General features: G+C 40.1%; 1 protein-coding gene across 1 annotated transcript in view; it reads left to right on the top strand.

Moving 5' to 3' along the window:
* Nucleotides 1-14,218, top strand: part of gucy1a2 (guanylate cyclase 1, soluble, alpha 2) — a 40,343-nt gene extending 26,125 nt beyond the window's left edge. The window contains exons 5-9 of the mRNA XM_041940723.1: nucleotides 1,466-1,678; nucleotides 2,727-2,999; nucleotides 5,283-5,426; nucleotides 13,724-13,878; nucleotides 13,999-14,218. Of these exons, the coding sequence (XP_041796657.1) occupies nucleotides 1,466-1,678; nucleotides 2,727-2,999; nucleotides 5,283-5,426; nucleotides 13,724-13,878; nucleotides 13,999-14,218 (1,005 nt within the window). The remainder of the gene's footprint in view (nucleotides 1-1,465; nucleotides 1,679-2,726; nucleotides 3,000-5,282; nucleotides 5,427-13,723; nucleotides 13,879-13,998) is intronic.
* Nucleotides 14,219-15,738: the final 1,520 nt, after the last annotated feature.

Below are 15,738 nucleotides of genomic sequence, written 5' to 3'. Positions count from 1 at the left end.
ATTAAGAAGAAGCGAAAAGAGAAACGAAAAAAAGGAAGGAACAGGGGCAAGGACTGAGTGGAAGAGAGAGAAATCGTCTCAAGGGAGAAGGAAAAGAGTGGTTTCTCCACAGGGCCTCTAGTGGAGGTAGTTAGCACCGTGAAGCAGCTAAGAGTCATATTCAGAAGGGAAGCAATGTCTTTCTTCAACATCTCCTTGGGTAATCAGTCACCCATGTCCGTTTGAATTTCTCTTTTAAAGAGTTTGTACTCCTCACACCTGTGTCAAGGGCGCTCAGCGGGTCCTGCACTTCCAGTATTTGTTGTCATGTGTAAGTCCTTGTGAGCAAAATGTCAAGAAGCTATTGAAACCAACTCTTACTCATATTTTGGAAATACTGTTAGCAATAGTACTACAATTACTTTTGAAAATGCAGCCTTGTTAGTGTTTATTCAAAATTACCACAGAAATTTCTGTATATAATATAAAGTTGCATTCTTTATCTGTCTTATACCCACTCTTGTACTTAATCTTCAAAGACATTACATATGTATATGATCATAGGTCAAGTATTTGTTATTTAAGGATGTATGGATGGGCTACATGGGTCAAACTAATGACATTATAATGACGACAGGATTGTCTCCTTAATAGCTTAACCCAGTTTTTACAGGCTTTTTCCATACAGGTCAACATGCATTATGCATTAGCCTTGCTAAATGGAATTCAAAGAGTTTACTAAATCACAGTAATCTGCTGTTTCTGTAATTAAAATCTGTGTTGTATGTATGTATGTAACATTGTGTGCGTGCGTGTGTGTGTGTGTGTAATTGTGTGATTGTGTGTGTGAGCATGTGACATGTGTGTATGCGGTAGAGGTGGGGTTACAAATATGATCTCAGGCCTATGGTGTATTCTGAACACTTTGTATAATCTACCAATGAGAATCATGTTGAGCACTTCATTTTAATATATATAACACACATTATACATACACACACTTTTGAGTATGTCACCATGAAAATGATCTTACTTATTTGCTATTTTTGCTATTTTCTCTCCCAAAAAGAACACGTTGCAGGATATATAAATACTTCCCAAAATGGATGATTAAAGGAAAAAGCTACCCTACAACACATGAGCACTGAAGGAACAAAAAGCTTTGTTTCAGTTTGTTAATACATTCAATCTTTTATATCGACATTCATGTAGAGAAAAATTAGAACAGAGGAGTATATATACTCTGTAGCGCAATAGTAAATCGGTATTTGTATGTTAATGTCCTACATTGAAGCACATTGGTTAGGGAAAAGTAAGTATCAGGTGGACATGACATCCATAGGAACAAGAGGCTAATGATGAACCTCTGCCTTCCATCCCCGATCTCCTCTGGCTGAGTGTATTTTTGCAATCTGCATATAACCACGACTGTCTATATCTTTTTACTTACTATAGTGAATACCTTTTTCCTTTCCCTCCCTGCCAGGTCATGGAGTTGAAGGGTCAGATGATCCATGTGCCCGAGTCCTGCTCCCTGATGTTCCTGGGCTCACCACGTGTTGATAAGTTGGAGGAACTGATGGGCAGGGGCCTCCATCTGTCAGATATCCCCATTCATGATGCCACGCGGGACGTTATCCTGGTGGGGGAGCAGGCCAAGGCCCAGGATGGCCTGAAGAAGAGAATGGACAAACTTAAGGTAAAATGGTGGCAATAGTCTGTTCTATTTGTAATTACAGAGCTGGATGTGCAATCATGAAAAAATATGCTCATTAACTAGGCTCTCCAATTTTTTGCTTCTTTGTGGCTTCTTGTAAGAAAATTCAGTGAACATAACCTATTCCTCCTGCTCGAAATGTTTGACCAACATGGATACAGTAAGCTGATCACATAATCTAAGCATCGGCACTAGCTGGTGTCTGGTAGTATAGGTAAAATTATTAGTTGTTAGGTGTTGTTAGAAATTAAACCAAAATACGTAAAGGATGAGGGTTATGAATCATCGTCCCTTACAGTCTCAACAAAATCAGTCGGCAGACCCACCTTCACTACTGGAAACCAATCAAATTGACAGATACCAATCTGACCATGACACTCGAAACAGTATATTAGTGTATTTTGCTAGTGCATGCACCAGGACCTGAGTCACTCATTTTGTTCACATGTGCATACACAATAATATTCAGTGCATTTGGTAGGATTTTTTTTTCTTTCTATAATGTGAGTTGCAGGACAACTCACTGAAGCAAACATGTTAAATGCAATGTGTCAGCTGTACTGGTGAGTTAAATCTCAACGTTGCCTATTTAAATCCATACTGGCTGGAAGAATGTGGCTCCTGGGACTTGCTCTTATAATTTGCTTTCAAAGTACCTTTGAGCAAGTCACTGAGTCTTGACCCAATCCTATGCATCTGCTCACTGCATCACCCTCTCGCTGCAACTCCCTCCCCCAGGCCGCTGTTATAAATAGCTATAGCTTAGTTGACTTGCCTGCTTGAACAATGGTATAGCACTGCATCAGACAGATTAGCCATTAAGAGGCTCGCCCACCGACACACAGAAACATGTGCAGATACACACAATCAAAAATAAATCAAATTAATACACGAATACATTTTCATGCACCAGTAGTTTTAATTTGGTGCAGTACTCCAACATCTCTGCATCGTCATCAGCGCCTTCATCAAAGCAAAGCACAGAACACAACAAAATCACTTAATCTCCTTCTCTTCTCTCCTCTCCCAGGCCACACTAGAGCGGACTCACCAGGCACTGGAGGAGGAAAAGAGGAGAACTGTGGATCTCCTTTATTCCATATTTCCAGGTGATGTGGCACAGAAACTGTGGCAGGGTCAGCCAGTGCCAGCTCGCAAATTTGATGATGTTACCATGCTGTTCTCGGACATCGTGGGTTTTACTGCTGTGTGTGCCCAGTGCACACCTATGCAGGTCATCTCTATGCTGAACGAGCTTTACACACGGTTCGACTACCAGTGTGGCATTCTGGATGTTTATAAGGTCAGTAGATTGAAAAATACACACATTTTTATGTGATATAGCAATAGGTGTTGAGAAAGGTGTTGTGTTGCGGTATAATACATTGGGTGAGGGGTGAAACAGATAAAGGATTGCTTAAAAATTAAATAAATAATAAATAAAATTATATTAGTTTATGTGAGGACCTATACAGCAAGTCCAGGAAGTTTCATGGGGTCTTTGAATTGTTACCAGTTTACCAGTGTACTGTGTGTACTGAATTTTCTTGTGTGCGTGTGCGTGTGTGTGCGTGTGTGTGTGTGTGTGCGTGTGTGCGTGTGTGTGTTTGCTTGTGTTGTGGAAAAAGCGACTGATTAATGGCCAGTCTGTGGGAGCTTAACAAAGATGTGTCAATATTGTCCATGTGACAGTGTGGCTTTGGGCCTAGTTACTGTAGTCTGCTGTCTTTCCCTCTTTTCATCCTTACTTTCTCACATCAGACCAGAATCTTTCCTCATCTTTTCCTCATTTTTACTCTCTCCAGCTCCAGCTCCAACATGTACTTGCCACTTTACCATAAGAAACATGCATTTCCTTTGTGTTGTCTCTCAGAAATGTCATGTCTCAGCTGTCTGAAAGGGAAGAAGAGATACAGGGAGGAAGGCAGAGATTGAATGTAAGAGGGTTTATGTGGACAGCAGCTGAAGAGTGAGTGTGTGTGTGTAAAAGAGAAAGCAAGAACAGGAGGACATGGTGAGGAGATTGAGGCGCCCATATGTTGCCATTGTCATGGTTACTGTCGAAATGATTTAGCTGGTGGCAGGCCTAAATGAGAGCAGTTTGTCTCCTAGTTTTGCTTTTGCTCTCCTTTTTCCTCCTCTTGTGCTATCCATTCTTTTTCTCTATGAGGACCACTGTCATGACACCTAGCTCACTCCAACAACTGGAAATATGGCAACATGGCACATCCCTGAAAGTTGTTTGTTTTGTTCCCATGTGCTCATTTTGCATTTGGCTTTGGGAAGTAATTCTTAAACAAAGAAGACTTGCTACTCCTGCAATCTCTGGCATAGTAAGCCCAAACAGGGAGTAGGATTGATTTGGCATTATTGGCTTTAATCATAGTTCATCTGTGAGTGCCTCTGTTGTTAAGGTTTTGGAATGAGCTCACTACAACATGTAATGTCATTCTATGAATACTTTTTCAGAATAAAACCTCCCTGAGTGTTATAGCCAACCAGTACGGATTGGCAAAGCTGTGTGAAATGAAAACAAAATAGCAGCAGCCAAACATTGGACAGAAATGCATTATTTAGGCAGACTTTTCTGATGTTATGCCCTGTCAACTGTATTTCCACAAAGGAGCAAATCATAAATACAAAGAAATCTCTTTCAGTGGGGACACATATATTTGGGTAAATTGCCCATATTAATGGCTTGCTATGTGTGGGAAACACGGCACTGTTGCATAAAAGATCAAGTCAGATGGTTTCTCACTGGCATTATAAAAAAGCCACAGATAATATGTCCTGAAATTCACATGATAGAGATGCGCCGAATTGATCCAAGCGTCTCTACCTACCATTCCATTAACCTTTCACACCCGCTGAAGCAGACCAGTTCTCTGGTGTCTCTGGTATATCAGTGCCTCAAGATGCCCTGTTACTAAAAAGACTATCCTGTTCACTGTTATTGTTTTTATCTTTATCATAATGGGTTTCATTATATTTGCCACTTAACTTTAAGGTAACTCTGGTACTGTACAATATGTCAAGCATTTGTGCTTAATATTGAAATTAAATAAACCTTTATGTCCTGCCTTTTATAAAACAATGTAAAACCTGTAACTGACTCTAAAAACATGAAGTGAGATTGAAGCTTTTGTGATTATGGGCTCTATTTATGTGATAATACATGGTAAAGATGAAGTGGCATTTCAGTGAACTTTGGGATGGGTGCTATGGGGATGTATGTATCTGCAAACTGGTGTCAAGAGTTAATTGAAAACCTCAGATTTTTTGTGCCTGGGTTTTTTGGCCTCTCAGACTTGGTCATAAGCAGTGCAAGGTGCTGTACTGTGGCGTTACTGAGATCCTCTCCAAATGCTCACCAACTCTCATTGTGAAAGATGCAGGCCAAGAGAGAGAAACAGACATACTGTAGTTCTTATATTACAAGAGGAATGAAGGAGTGCTTTTAATTTCCACTACTCAGTGGAGATGCTATGAGTTATTGAATGGCTACTTAGTTTCACACATCAGCATGTACTCACAGCCTCACTTACTCATTTCAGTTTCTGCCCCTCCTCCTCCATTTCTCATACAGATCGAGACAATAGGTGATGCCTACTGTGTGGCAGGAGGACTTCACAAGAAGGTTGATAGTCATGCAAAGCCAATTGCACACATGGCTCTGAAGATGATGGAACTTTCTGAGGAAGTGCTGACACCTGATGGGAAACCTATCAAGGTGAGTTTTCATCCTCTCGCCACCGTACAGATGTGTGAAGCGATTTTGGAGCATTTAAAGGAATCAGCCCCTTTTTTATACATAAAAATATAACAATTTCTTCTGATGGCTCCATTATAAAACACTGCAGGAAGCTGCAACTGCTCTGTGCAATACCTTTAGACAAGTCTGATATTTTAATTCCAACATGTGGTCATTGTACAGCAACAAAGACTGTGGCTCTATATATTTGTGTTGGTGTTTGCACGTTGTTGACTTTTTCATAATGCACACTGATAGTCAAGGTTTCAGTGCTATCGCTCGCATCATGTGCAGTTTCCATGGTGATGACAGAATACATTATTGACTGAAAGGGTTTGTGTTATGATTGACATGTTGGATAGATGGATGGTGGAAAAGGGGATGATGGGAGATCTGAATTTGACGGATGGATCAATGATATTGCTCATGTATTCCATAGTTGCACACCTCTGTGTTTATTCTAAGGGAGAAACTGATCCGGATTCAGATTAAAAATTATTGAAATGTTTTAAATGTTTCAATAAAATAGAAAGTATTGTGCAGCTTTGGACTGCACTCTCTGGAGCTCATCAGCTAGTTGGTATTTAGAGAATAAAACTTATTCACACACTGACTAAGATAGTAAAAACCTGTTGGAACAATAAGAACAGTGTTTATATGTAGTGTAGCATTTCAGTGAAAACCCAATACCAAACCACACACTGTGATAGCACATTAAATGTGAATTGGCAGTTGTCTTCACAGTGCATGACAAAATCCAGATAACTCTTGCTACTATAATCGATCACTGATTTTAATTTTAATGCAAAAAGACACACATTTCCTGCAGTTTTAAGAGCTATGGTAGGAGAACAGAGAAAGCTAAGAGATGTTGTGTAACAGAGTTATTTTGATCTCTGGTGCTAATGGTTCAGTGGAGTGTGTTTTCATGAAATGAGGCAAGAGACATGGTGCACCTTGATGGTGTGTCTCTCTCGATCTGTGTGTGTGAGTGAGTTATACATAATCTCTTCCAGCCAGCTGCATATTCCATTCAACCAAAAACAGTATAGAATCAACAGTACGGTTATACACAGTCTACCTGCTGACCTGGGTGTCACAACAGACGTAATGACGAGTGACACCAAATCATTTTTCATGTTCACACAATTTTCACTTTCATATGAAGTGAAATGCTATACGGTAGAGTCTGGTTGTGTAAAGGAGTGTAGCACAGCAACACAAGCAGTCTGAGGTGGACAAAACTCTCTAAAGTACCGTGAAGAAACAATCCGACTTTGATCATCTTTATTTCATCCGATACTGAGCCATTAATATATATCGGACGTTTCTTACTGTTGATGCATTTACTGTTGCGAGCTAATTAGATGTGGCTATGTGGCCTGTGTGGGTGCGTGTATGTGGTGTTTTGTGGTATTTATGTAACATACGGTTCTGAGTGTAATGTGTTTGTGTGTTTGTTGGTTTTCGACTGTCTAAGCTTTGTTAGTCCACGTTCTCTCCACCTCCCTCTCTCTCTGTGCCTCACCCTTTCTGTCTCCTTAATTCTGTGCTCTTTTCCTTTCTCCTTTTATGGAGACAAGATATGATGAGACGGTTTAGCTGTGCTTACAGTGTATTCACCTAACACAACCTCCCAAGGTTTGCCTGACTGGCGTCATTGCAGGAATGAATTTCAAATGAGTTACTCCCTTCTTAAGCTTATGTTAAGTCTTGCTGTATTTTACACTAGCCCTGAACAGTATGTAATATAACAAGTTCCTTTTGGTTCTTTTTTGCATGCTGGCAATGGAATATTTAAGAGGAATAACATACATGATGTCCCATACATTAGCTGCAGTAAAATGGCACAGTGCTATGGAAAATAATAGGCTTTAAAGGGAGAACTGCCCACTTTTTTCTCACATAAGCTGTAGCTAAGTGGTCATTGACTTTCAGAAGGCTATTACTCAGATTAACTGCAATCATGTTTTCTAGAAATTCCATTCATATACAACTAATTTGCATTCAAAATTACATTGTGGTGACAACGTAATCGCTGCCTGGATTCCGTTCGGAGAACACATTTCTTTGAGTGAATGAAACACAAAATGTATGTACAGCGCTGGAGTCGCAGGGGGGTGGTTGGGGTGGACGGTAACCAAACAAAGTGTAGGACTGTGACATGAAATCCAGGGTTCATGTCCAGACTGTGGTTAGGTTAAGGCAACAAAAGCACTTTGGTGAAGGGGGTAGAGAAAGATTATGTTTTAGCTTAAATGTTAATGAAAAATCTTATGTCTCAAGCCACTGCTGACTTAAAACAGACCATAATCTTTCCCTAACCCTTACCTTATGGTAAGTGCTGTTATTGCCTAAACATAACCATAAAAATGTTGAACAATGCTGTAGTCACTCTGAGTGAATAGTTCATTGCAAGATTGCCTATGTTGGTGGAAAACAAATTAAATGTGTTGTCAGTAAACATACAGTCAGTAGCAACTTGCCAGGTGTATTACTTTTTCCTCATTTCCTCATTACTTTAATACAAAACATCATTCGCTTACCGTTTTCCTCAGAATGTATTTGCTGTTGCTTATTCGTGTAATTTCTAGGTAAAAATGTAATTTCAAGACAAAATTAACATTCCATGTCATGTGTCCCTAAGGCACTGCATTTAACAGTATTTTATGTACTTATGGCGTAAGATACAAGCTCTTCTGCAGAAAAAAGATATAGAGTATATTAAGAAGGGAGGGAATGGAAGAGGCACAACTGAGGAAACTGAGTTTAAACCTCTCATGTTAATTCAGTAGAATGAAAAGGGAACACAGGATATGATTTATTTATGTCGATCCTCAGTCCCTGTCCCAGTCCCCGTCAAGGTCACCCACCACTGTTAGGCAGCCTTGGTAGCTTTGCAGACTAGGGTGCTTGCTTGCAATGTCAGAAATATGAGTCAAAGTCATTACCTACAGTGGGCTGCATTTTATTTCTGGTTTAGCACAGGTCATCAGTGAAACAGAACCCACAAATGTAGCATAGCTATGAAGACAGACATTTAGATATTGTCATGCTCTGTCTGTCATCTCACTGTATTAAGCTGGATGACAGGACAAGGCTGTTTTTATTCTATATTCTTCTTACTGTGAACAACTCTCGTAAATTAAAAAGAACCCCCTAGGACAGGGGTCGGCAACCTTTACCACTCAAAGAGCCATTTGGACCCGTTTCCCACAGTAAAGAAAACACTGGGAGCCACAAAACCCCTTTGACGTGTCAAATAAAATAACGCTGCATATAATGTTTTTTTTTGCCTTTATACTATGTACAAACAAGCAATAATGTGCTGCATTTATGAAATAGCTGAACGACTGCAGAGAAAACAAAATGACATTTCTGCGTGCAACAACAACATTTTGAAGTCCGACAAAAAGACGTTGGGTTGAAGGTACTTTCAAGTAAAATTCTCAATGTCTATTGGAGTCCTTCTTGCATTTATGAAAAAAACACCAAACTTAAATTCTCCACCGGTAGCAAGGTAAAAATACCGTGCCGTCAGTCTTTTACTGACGCGTGCAGTCAGCTGTCAACCTGAATAATAACTAATAGTATAATATACTATTTCACTGAACAATGAAAAAATATGAATATATGCTCAATAATAGGCAATTAAAATATTAATCAGACGTGGTTAATGTGATTTCTGCTCCGCACAGCGCTGATGTGCAGACGCTCTGCGCCGTCACCTGCATCTTTACGCAGGATCGTAAACTGTCATCTGTGAGCGCGAGCGATTTGTTTCAAAACAAACAAACTAAAATAAAATACTTTTTAGTTAAATGCTCATTAATTATTTTCGGGAGCCGCATCAGAGGGATGAAAGAGCCACATGCGGCTCCGGAGCCACGAGTTGTCGACCCCTGCCCTAGGAAGTGCACTATTGACTTCTGTTTGAGCAACATTTGCTAGAAACCACAATGCTCTGTTGTTTCAGGAAATGACTGAGCCCTTTTTAAAAATGAAACTACATATTTGTGATTGTTTTTATATATTTCTAAGCATTAAATGGGTCTTGGGCTGAGTGTCACCGACATGGGTTATTACTTGCACATTTTCGATTTTGCTCTTTTCAAAACCGTTTTTTATGTTCGAGAAGACTTTTCAGATTTTTTTTTTCTTTTTTTTGTCCTGAGCACTTTTGGTTCGGACTTGCTTAGAAAGGCATAAAGTGAATGACACAGATAGGGACAAAACATGTATGTGAGAGACAAGCTAAGACAGATAGCTGCTGAATAACAGACAGGACACTGTTCTGTGTAATGCTGTGCTCCTAACATTGTCTATTTGTCTCAAAATAGAAAGGCCTTGCCAAGCATTTTTGGCCTGCTCTCTTGCTCTTCCACTTTCTCTCTCTCTCTCTGCCTTTCCTCTTCCCCTCTTTCCCTTTCCCTCCCCCCTCCTCTCTTTCCCTCCACCTCTCCTCTGCAGCCTCTCTCGAACTCACTCCTTTCATTTTCATCTTCAGTTTCTGACTTGCTTTTCCTCTCGGTTTTTATTCTCGTTCTGCTTCTCTGTACTTTGTGTTTCTGTTATGCTCTCCTCTTTCTTATCTCGCCTCACTTCATGTCGGGATAAAGGAGAGTTACAGAGATATTCAACACTTCAGCATGATAAATGCTCTTCAGTGAGTACACTCAACTCCAGCCAATGTTGCACTGTTATGCAAACTAGCATGAGAGCTGTGAGAGAGAACTCAGAGAAAATGTTTAGTGAGAGTGAAATGGAGAGAGTGATCCAGGGACACAAACAGAAATATACAGAGGAGTGAGATGTCAAGAGAGAAACACATATAGAAACCACACATAGTAAGATGTTTTCATCTATATAGCTGCTTCAATGACAAGCCTGTAGCGTGATCTTTGTGTATATGTGAACTTGTGTGTATGAGTATGTGAGTGGGTGTTGATATCTGGGATGAAGTGCTTATCTTGTTCCTGCTAATATGAATTGTTCCCAAACTACATTTTAGAAACTAGTATCTACTCTGCATGCTCAGATTGTCTCACATGAGGTTATAATATAATATAATATAATATAATATAATATAATATAATATAATATAATATAATATAATATAATATAATATAATATAAGAATTTAGAATATAATTTATAATAATAAAGTATTACAGTATTATTGTAAATAAAAATATTGAATTTTATGTCTGAATGATTATGTGGGTTTATATCCACTAACATACATTATATCAGCTGTATCTGAGCATTTTGAATACAGAAATGGGCTTGTAATGCCAACCAAACGCGGCTGATTTTTTCTGGCTACGTGTTCATCCTGCAGTTGCCAGCACCTCCAACTCACACTGGGTGAATTCACAAAGGACTGCGCAGCTTTTGTGGCAGCTAAATCTGAACAAATATGACGAAAATTCCCAAAGCACCCACAAAGGGTGATATGCACCCCTAACTGCACTGCCAAGCAAATTGTATCTTTGAGCTCTGGTGCTATTTGCTCATATTTAAATGAGGTAATATGCATAGCCTTACGCATATTGCAGATGTAGAGCCTCATTTCAAAAACAATCCAATCCAAGTCCAATTCGCAAACACAAGCGCTAATAGCCACACGCAGTTAGATTGAAAATGATTAGGGTCTTCGGAGAGTTGGTGGTAACTGAAGTGTATTTATAACGGGTGTCACAATAAGGTCTAATCGCCATAGACTTTTTCACATGTATCATCCTTATTGTGCATATATCAATAAAATAATTTTTCACTCTGAAGTCTCCCCTGATTGAAATGAAGCTTAGCGTAAGTTCAATCGAGAAGGCTGTCCTTATGTTACTCATTTATTCTCTTTCCCCCTCCCCTCTCTCTCCCTCTTCTTCTGCCTCATCAGCGGGATCAAACACAAAAAAATAGCAAATTGCACTGTTTGCAAAACTTTATGGGCATGTTTGTGCTGTAATATCATTAGCAAAGTATCTTTTGTGAATCGGATCTTGACGGGCAGATAACGGTTGCAAGTGATGCACAATTCACGGTGCAATCCATTATTTGTGAATTTACCTGCTGGTGTGCAAAGTTTTCTTCCTCAAGTTTTCTTTCTTCCTGTTCTTATTTCATGTCCACAACAAATGTGAGATCACAACTTTCTTTGCATGCTAAATGTGAAGGTATCGAGAAATCTGCGCCAAGCATATATGTTGATTCAACTGTGTGATCATTTCGGAGGCAGCAGTTTGTGGCCACCCCATTTATATCGATGAGGGTAGGTATAGCACAATACACTTCAACAGGATCACAAATTACATCCTCCAATATGACCGTAAAGTTTAATTAACACCTTTCTAAACAGTTTCACCAAAAACTGAACATTGTAACCTTCATGAAGTTAGGATATATTGCAGGACTGTTGTCTTTGACTACATTCCTTTTGCTTAGGTGTCACTAATAAACTGGCAACTGAGTCTATATGAAACAACACTGACTCTATAACAACTCCCTCCTCTCTCTGTCTCAGTCTATTTCCATCATTGCATCCTTCTGTCAGCTTGGCCAGAGGCTAGAATGTGATTGGTCATCTGTGCTGCTGCGCCATTTTCTCATTGGCTCACTGTGGGCCATGTGCTGTGGGATGCTGACTCACAGCGAAAAGGAGGGGAAGAGTGTATGAGTGTTACTGTGTCTGTGTTTTGAGACTAAGAAATAAAGAGCAGAGTGGGCGCTGGATGCAGATTTGTTTGTGTGTGTCTGTGAGTGGTTGTCTGTTGTATAGAGACAGACAGACAAGTGTACGGCCATCTGTAAGCAGTTTAGCTGAAAAATAGGTCACACCTACCAGCCCTTTCTGTCTCTCCCGCTTTCTGTCTCTCCTCTGCTGTCAAGGTTTTGCCATCTAATTATAAGTTTATTTTTGCCTCTCTCTCTCTCTCTCCATTGTCTTTCTTTCTGTCTTTCTGTCTGTGCTCATTCTATCTCACTACCCCATCGCCTGTTGTTGCCATGACTACCTCGCAGTGTGCTGGCATGCACACAGTGGCGTTTGGATACCTAGGTGATGAGATGCCCAAGTAGATTGTTGGAAATTTACTGGGTTCCACTGGCTTTTGTTTTGTGTGTGTGCGCGCGTGCGTGCGTGTGTGTGTGTGTGTGTGCGCGCGTGTTGTCTGTGTGATGACTTGTTCCCAAGTGGAAGAAATCAATAGTTGGTCGAGTGGCCATGAAGTGTAATAGTCTAATTGGAATGATGGCTAGATAGCTCTCACTCTGCCTCCAGCCATTTATAGATTCATACTTCAGTCAGATTATTATATGAGCACCATGTTGCCCTATATCTGTAACCAAGAAGAGATGGAAGCAATCATTTATTTGATTAATTTTCCTCTCTCACTCTTTCTATTTTAAGATTTTCATCACTCTAAAAAAATCTGCTGCCACAGAATATCAGATTAGACAATAGCACTAATATGGAAGCATGACTGCTACATGCTTCCATATATGTGCACACAGCACGTCTGGTTTTTAACAAGACTGGCCTTTGTGCTGCAGGATAGGCATCAGTTCAGCAGGGAGATCTAAGTTATAAACATTCAGAGCAGTGTAGGTGGGTAGGTATGTTGTGAGGCTGCAGCTCAGGGTGTGACAGGTTACTTATTTTAGACGCCAGGTGTTTAATCACATTGCGTACATTATTATTATTAATGCTGCATTACATTGCTGCTATTTTTATTATTATTGCTTATTTGCTCTATTAATTAATTTTGACATCCTGAGAGTCAGAAAATAGTAAAATATGCTCATTATAAATTCCTATGGTGTAAAATTATATTTTCAAATGATTTATTTTGTCTGACCAACAGTCCAAAACCCAAATATGTTCATTTTACTATCATATAAGAAATCATCCATTCCTCACATTTGAGAACCTGGAATCAGTGAATGTTTTTCATTTTTGTTTGATAAGTGACTTAATTGATTTGTCGCAAATAACTTTTTTGTTTAGCAATTAATGAACTACTCATGTCAGCTCTAGATCAGACTTTGTCGATGAGCAGTTAAGCTTCATGCACATACAGGTAGGTGGGGAAAAAGTGTGGTAGACACTGAAAATATGATAACAACATCCGCTGCTTCACATCCACTTTCAGGCCATTTAAACTGTCTGTACTTTTAAAATCCTGCTAGTTGTGTTGTTGGTCTAATCTCTCTCCCATTCAACCTTTTTTTTCCTCTGCAATCTTGTCACACCACCTTCCTCCTCCCTTTCTCTCTCAGCTAAGGATAGGTATCCACACCGGTTCAGTCCTGGCAGGCGTGGTCGGGGTTAAAATGCCACGGTACTGCCTGTTTGGGAACAATGTGACGCTGGCCAGCAAGTTTGAATCAGGGAGCCATCCGAGATGCATCAATGTTAGCCCAACGACTTACCAGTAAGTAATGGCACGTAAACACAAACACATGTGCGGGCACACAAACAAAAACATGAGCTTGTTTTTAACTGTGTCGCCATGAGAATAAATGCTTCTTAATGGTACCTCTCCTCTTGACAGGTTGCTGAAAGATGACCGCTCTTTTTCATTTGTCCCTCGTTCACGCCTGGAGCTCCCTGAGAATTTCCCCAAAGAGATCCCAGGGACATGTTACTTCCTGGAGGCGGGGACGTCACACAGCCATGCCTCGCTCACCAGCTCCCGCTCCGCTCCCCCGGCCTCTATGAGGAAAGTCTCCTACAGCATTGGGACCATGTTTCTAAGAGAAACAAGTTTGTAGGTCCCGTGCACAGACTAGGATACACAGATATTTATTATGTGAGCGGCTGGATTTGAACCTCTGGAACATGCAGGAAACAGATCACACACATCTTTGGATATGCAAATGCATTACGTGTGAAAACTTGGATTCAGACCTGTGGGATGGCCTATATGAATGGAACTAGCTCTCATCATAGGTGAAAAAGAACAACATACCCTCATCTCCCTGAGCAAAGGAGATATGGTTCAAAAGACTCGAGAGCAGCAACTAAGCTCGTCTCATGTGGACCCTTCCCCGAGGAGGTGTACTGATGGGGTTGATGAACAGAGAGACCTCAATATTAAACATAATGATCTAGCTGGATTCCTCAGCTCCATTCCTGGTTTCTAGCTCTTTCAAGTGGTCCTCTCTCCCAAACGGTTCCCTGATCTGGGTCCAGAGGCAACAGTTCTTGGATAAAACCTGGAGAGAGACCATTGACATGACCAGTGTTGCACTCATTAGCAATGGAAATGTGCAAATAGAACAAATTTCCATTAACAAAGTGGATGCTGAGGGATGAGTTGTATGAAATTTTAGAAGATGGCAACATTGCCACAAATGTCTGCTGTGCATCATGGCCTCTTGTACAAGGAAGACCACTACTGAAGAACAACACAACTCCCCCTCCAACTGTCCCTAAATCATGTCATGCTTTACCAAACACACTTCTAACATCTGCTGCTCGTTACATCTGTCCGTCAACTTAGGACCAGTTGGTTGGGATGAGGAGAGACGAATGAGAGGCACAAAAAAGAAGAGGTCATCAAGGGACAAATGCCAAAAACACTAGTACTAACCTGATCTTAGAGCCTTTTCTGCTTCTAACCCACAGCAAACTGTAACCAACAACAATCCAGCCATTTCATTGCAGGTAATATATTTAGGACTGAAAATTATTCCCAGCTCAGTGCCTTTCTACTGCTCAAATCAGGACAAATACAAGATGGATTCATTCTAAATATTTGAAAAGAAAAAAAAAAAATAGGAGCGCTTCATTTATCTTATGTTTGCACTTGTTTTAAGACATTTTAATGACATTTCTGTCATTTCTACATTGGAGAGTGAAAGATTTGAATGAGGGAGTGAAATGTGCCAAAGGTTATGAACCCGTGATGTTGGAAGTCACAGCCGGCGCCTTATCCTACCGAGCCACCCGGAGTCCCGACTAGTAGTGTCTTTCATTTTAAGAAGGTCATGAGTGGCTGGCAAGATAAATCAAGCTCTCCTCAAAGAGTTCAAATATTTGAAATACTGCTCATCTGTTTTTGTCCAGATCAACCAATAATACACACAATATAGTACTAATAATATAGTACTATACTAACTTGTACACATAGTCACAGTATGCATGCTTGACACGGTTCACATTACATACATAATCTTTTTAATTGCATTGTTTTGTTTTGTTTTTTTTACCATTTGGATATAAAGTATTTACAAGCCCCATGCAAATGTTACCAACAGGACTCAAATTCAAGTCTACCAGTTTGTTGGTA

Source organism: Chelmon rostratus, chromosome 7 (assembly GCF_017976325.1).
Source record: "Chelmon rostratus isolate fCheRos1 chromosome 7, fCheRos1.pri, whole genome shotgun sequence".
NCBI lineage: Eukaryota > Metazoa > Chordata > Actinopteri > Chaetodontiformes > Chaetodontidae > Chelmon > Chelmon rostratus.
The sequence above is the reverse complement of the archived record's forward strand: the minus strand, read 5'-3'. Positions and strand labels throughout refer to the sequence as shown.